General features: G+C 39.8%; 1 protein-coding gene across 2 annotated transcripts in view; it reads left to right on the top strand.

The window, feature by feature from the left end:
• The first annotated feature begins 3,236 nt into the window (after positions 1 to 3,236).
• The window catches only part of LOC121582873 (GTP:AMP phosphotransferase AK3, mitochondrial), a 49,420-nt gene continuing 46,983 nt past the window's right edge, over positions 3,237 to 5,673 (top strand). The window contains exon 1 of one of the 2 annotated variants that reach the window (XM_041899022.2): positions 3,237 to 3,641. In XM_041899022.2, coding sequence (XP_041754956.1) covers positions 3,494 to 3,641 — 148 coding nt within the window. In that variant the 5' untranslated portion in view covers positions 3,237 to 3,493. The remainder of the gene's footprint in view (positions 3,642 to 5,673) is intronic. The other variant, XM_041899021.2, reaches the window with a different exon arrangement.

The following is a 5,673-nucleotide window of genomic DNA, read 5'->3' as shown; positions in this document are numbered from 1 at the left end:
GTGAAGGGTTAACTACGGTACGCCATGAGGGACATAAAGGGCATTTTAAATGGAGCATTCCGATTAACCACCAGATGGCGCCCTAGCACTGCTTTAACCCCGTTATCTCTAGTTTTATCAAACACCACAGGGCACAAAGTTCAGTCAGAGAGAGTTAATGGCTCACACTGTGACACCAATACATCACACTGTGATGAGAAACCTTTTGACCGTGGGTAAATATCAGTAATTATTCACTTATTTATTTATTCTCTGTCCAAATGGTCTTTGGTCCAAATAAAAGCCTATGCAAAAAACACATATTGTTATGGCACATTTTCATACAGGACAAACCTTTGTTCTCGAGAACCCAAGGCATTAAACGAGGCATTCTGCCTTATCTCAAGGGTTCTCAGCTATAAGCACTGTTTTAACATTTAGAAACGTCAATAATCATTGGTTGCGATACAGTTTTTGAAACATATGGAAGTCATCTTCCATATCACCAAAAAATAATTTCAAATAAAAACATACACTTACTGAGGCAGGTTTGCACAGATCCATATGGTTGTGTGCCTCCAGCTGACGAACTACACTTCCTTCCCAGTTATGCTTACACACAGGTGTTCGAGCACGCTAGATAGCTAATTAGCACAGGTAATTAGCACAGGTAGTCGCCTCTGTCTTCCGTAAACAAGCGCTGTAACATGGAGATATCGCTGTGTGGGAACACTAACCCTATAAAGGTGTGTAGTGATTTAACCTTTTTTTTCCTTTTCTTTTTATCTATGAAAGATGTTTCCAAAACCGTACCGCGTGTTAATGTTCAGAACAAATCTACCCCGGCCAGAAGATACCATCAGGAATAGATGCTAAAGGTAGTTAGCATCTATGAATGGGCTAATTTACCCCAGTGTTTTACCCAAAAGGCTCAGACTTTTCTATTTCCATCTATGCGGGTCGAGCTCCTTGGTGTCAGAGGAAGGCCCCAAAAAATGTAAAAGACTCCAGCCACCCAAGCTATAGACTGTTCTCTCTGCTACCGCACAGCAAGCGGTAACAGCGCACCAAGTCTGGAACCAACAGGACCATGAACAGCTTCTACCCACAGGGCATAAGACTGCTAAACAAGACTGCTAAATGGCTAATGAAATGGCTACCCGGACTACCTGCATTGACCCTTTCTTTGCACTAACTCGCTTGCACTGACTCTATGCACACACACTGGACTCTACTCACACAATCCCACATACTTACACTGACACCCCAACACACACATACACATACTACATACACCCACACACACATACAGTACCAGTCAAAAGTTTGGACACACCTACTCATTCCAGGGTTTTTCTTTATTTTTACTATTTTCTACATTGTAGAATAATAGTGAAGATATCAAAACTATGGAATAACACATATGGAATCATGTAGTAACCAAAAAAGTGTTAAACAAATCAAAATATATTTTGTACTTGAGATTCTTCAAATAGCCACCCTTTGCCTTGATGACAGCTTTGCAGACTATTGGCATTCTCTCAACCAGCTTCATGAAGCAGTCACCTGGAATTCATTTCAATTAACAGGTGTGCCTTGTTAAAAGTTAATTTGTGGAATTTCTTTCCTTCTTAATGCGTTTGAGCCAATCAGTTGTGTTGTGAGGGGGGGTATACAGAAGATAGCCCTATTTGGTAAAAGACCAAGTCCATATTATGGCAAGAACAGCTCAAATAAGCAAAGAGAAACGACAGTCCATCATTACTTTAAGACATGAAGGTCAGTCAATCTGGAAAATTTCAAGAACTTTGAAAGTTTCTTCAAATGCAGTCGCAAAAACCATCAAGCACTATGATGAAACTGGCTCTCATGAGGACCGCCACAGGAAAGGAAGACCCAGAGTTACATCTGCTGCAGAGGAGAAGTTTATTAGAGTTAACAGCCTCCGAAATTGCAGCCCAAATAAATGCTTCACAGAGTTCAAGTAACAGACACATCTCAACATCAACTGTTCAGAGGAGACTGTGTGAATCAGGCCTTCATGGTCGAATTGCTGCAAAGAAACCACTACCAAAGGACACCAATAATAAGAAGAGACTAGCTTGGGCCAAGAAACACGAGCAATGGACATTAGACCGGTGGAAATCTGTCCTTTGGTCTGATGAGTCCAAATTTGAGATTTTTAGTTCCAACCGCCGTGTCTTTGTGAGACGCAGAGTAGGTGAACGGATGATCTCTGCATGTGTGACCCAAAACACACCTCCAAGCTATGTAAAGGCTATTTGACCAAGGAGCATGATGGAGTGCTGCATCAGATGACCTGGCCTCCACAATCACCCGACCTCAACACACTTGAGATGGTTTGGGATGAGTTGGACCGCAGAGTGAAGGAAAAGCAGCCAACAAGTGCTCAGCATATGTGGGAACTCCTTCAAGACTGTTGGAAAAGCATTCCAGGTGAAGCTAGTTGAGAGAATGCCAAGAGTGTGCAAAGCTGTTTTTTGGTTATTACATGATTCCATATGTGTTATTTCATAGTTTTGATGTCTTCACTATTATTCTACAATGTAGAAAATATTAAAAATAAAGAAAATCCCTTGAATGAGTAGGTGTGTCCAAACGTTTGACTGGTACTGTATGTGCACACATGCATACTGATGCTACACACACATTCACACACACAGACACACACAGACACACACACACTTTCACACGCTGCTGCTACTGTCTATTATCTATCCTGTTGTGTAGTCACTGTTGTCTACCCCTACCTATATGTACAGTAGCTAACTCAATTACCTCGTACCCCTGCACATCGACTCTGTACTGGTACTCCCTGTATATAGCCATGTTAATTTTACTCGTTATTTTTATTCACCATTCACTGTGTATTTAGGCTTATCATTTCATTATTTCTATTATAATTTTGTATTTATCTTTAACTGCACTGCTGCAGAGCATTTTTGTCTGATGAGTATTTGTCTCTGCTCATACAGGAGTAATAAAGGCCTAGTGCACTAATTTGGTAGATTTTGTTCTTCATTTTTTAATTAAAATCTATTTATATTATATGATTTTATCAGGGGGTGCTGCAGCACCCTCAGCACCCCTACTTTCTGCGGCTATGAATCTAGGGTTTATATCACAGTCATTGGTTTATATTATACATCATTGATCTTGACTGATGTGTGGATTTGAGCGTCCTCACGTGCCCTCCGTGCAGCGCAGCCAGCCCATGCAGCGAGCCGAAGCGGTTTTCTCGTTATGAACTACCTCCTCCTCTATCCACGTCAATGTTTTCAGAAAAAAAGGGCTGATTTGAAGGGACAAGCTAGGACTGCTACAGGAGACGCCCACAGTAGGCGAATGCACTATTGCGCACAGTGGATAGGCTTGGACATCCAAGGGCACTTGAACGGAAGTTTCCTTGTGTCAACGCACAAACAACAGTTTCATGGGAAGGACAATACTTTTCTTTATGTGGTGGTTACAACATTAACAACAACATTGGAAAATGGTTCTACAAAGGATATTCCGGGCGGTTATCGTGGGACCTCCGGGCTCGGGGAAAGGCACTGTGTCGGGGCGCATAGTAAAACGTTTCGGATTAATGCACCTTTCAAGTGGGGACCTTTTGAGGGCCAACATGAAAGCCAAGACAGGTAAGATTAGATCAGGGTGCAGTTCTAAACCTCTCCACATACGCAGATAACGGAAATGGCTGCTATGGCTGATGATGAAATTCTGCAGAATTTGAAGTAATGCATAATGCCTTAGATAGTTTCCTCGATGTAGTCAGATTGATCCAATTTGTTTGTGTTAGGTATCACGCACGTTCTCATGCATGACCGCAGCAGTTGTCACATTAGATAGGATAGATGTTGCTATCACGTTCTTAAGTTTGTGTGATTGGCTATTATAGGGTTACTTTCAAGAACCCTAATCAATAATCATTCATAAATCAAAATGAATATGAATATATGGTTTAAATCGGCAATCAATAGTAGAAACAATAACAAAGCGTTTTATCGCCCCTGTTTCAGTAAAAAGCTGAGGGATTGGGGCTGGAGAATTTTAACCAAGAGCTGTGGATGCAGCTAGCCTTTTGGGGGCCCTAAGGCGAATAATTGTTTTGTTTGTTTTAAAGTAAGGTTCCTGCAATTCTACACATTTTGCCATGGGGGTAGAGACAATGTTGGAGTTTTCTGCATTTTGGCATGGGGCAGAGAGAAATTTGAGCAGTTTAAAGCTATTTTTCTGAAATTCTACACATTTTGCCATGGGGGTAGAGACAATGTTTGAGTTTTCTGCATTTTGGCATGGGGCGGAGAGAAATTTGAGCAGTTTAAAGCTATTTTTCTGAAATTCTACACATTTTGCCATGACTTATGCCATGTTAATATGATATCTGAGTGAATGTGACAATCAATGGGGGCCCCCTGGAGGTCAGGCCCTGGGAACGTGCCCTTTTTTGTCACTGGCAATACCCCATAATATACAGATACAGTATATACCCCATAATATATACCATATAATGTAAAAAATAATGCCAAAATGTCAATGTCAAAGTGGAATGATGTCTTTTGAAATTTGAATGAATTAATACAAAATGAAAAGCTGAAATGTCTTGAGTCAATAAGTATTCAACCCCTTTGTTACGGCAAGCCTAATTAAGTTCACAATAGCCCATAATGTCAAAGTGGAATTATGTTTTCAATTTTTTTATGAATTAATTAAAAATGAAAAGCTGAAATGTCTTGAGTCAATAAGTATTCAACCCCTTTGTTATGGAAGCCTAAATAAGTTCAGGAGTAAACATTTGCATAACAAGTCTCATAATAAGTTACTCTGTGTGCAATAATAGTGTTTAACAGGATCAGGCAAAATCCTAGAGGAAAAGCTGGTTCAGTCTGCTTTCCAACAGACAAATTCACCTTTCAGCAGGACAATAACCTAAAACACAAGGCCAAATATACACTGGAGTTGCTTACCAAGACGACATTGAATGTTCCTGAGTGGCCTAGTTACAGTTTTGACCTAAATCAGCTTGGAAATCTATGGCAAGACCTGAAAATGTTTGTCTGGAAATGATCAACAACCAATTTGACAGAGCTTGAAGAATTTTGGAAAGAATAATGGGAAAATGTTGCACAATCCAGGTGTGGAAAGCTCTTAGAGACTTGCCCAGAAATACTCACAGCTGTAATTGCTGCTAAAGGTGATTCTAACATGTATTGACTCAGGGGTTTGAATGCTTATCTAATCAAGATATATTAGTGTTTTATTTGTAATCTTTTTTTAACGAATGTTAAACATTTTCTTTCACATTCAAGTATTTTGTGTAGATTGTTGACAAAAAATCACAATTAAATCAATTTGAATCCCACTTTGTAACACAACAAAATGTGGAAAAAGTCAAGGGGTGTGAATACTTTCTAAAGACACTGTATATGGGTCTTTCTATAAATAATGGGGCCAATTTGTGACATTGGGATCAACATTTCAAAATGGTTTGAAACAAAAATAGTATTTTCATGCAGTTCCACATGTGAGAATAATGTGGATATTGTTTTGCCTGACTAAATAGATTGTGTGCATGCATGGCGATTTTTCTGTAGGCTATGTGGCCGACTCAGCCATAAATAGTGATAGCATTAATCTCACCGTTTGAATCTCACCATTGCTGTTTTTGTA

The sequence above is a fragment of the Coregonus clupeaformis genome, chromosome 15 (genome assembly GCF_020615455.1).
Source record: "Coregonus clupeaformis isolate EN_2021a chromosome 15, ASM2061545v1, whole genome shotgun sequence".
Lineage (NCBI taxonomy): Eukaryota > Metazoa > Chordata > Actinopteri > Salmoniformes > Salmonidae > Coregonus > Coregonus clupeaformis.
Note: the sequence above shows the minus strand (reverse complement) of the source record. Positions and strands in the feature narration are given on the sequence as shown.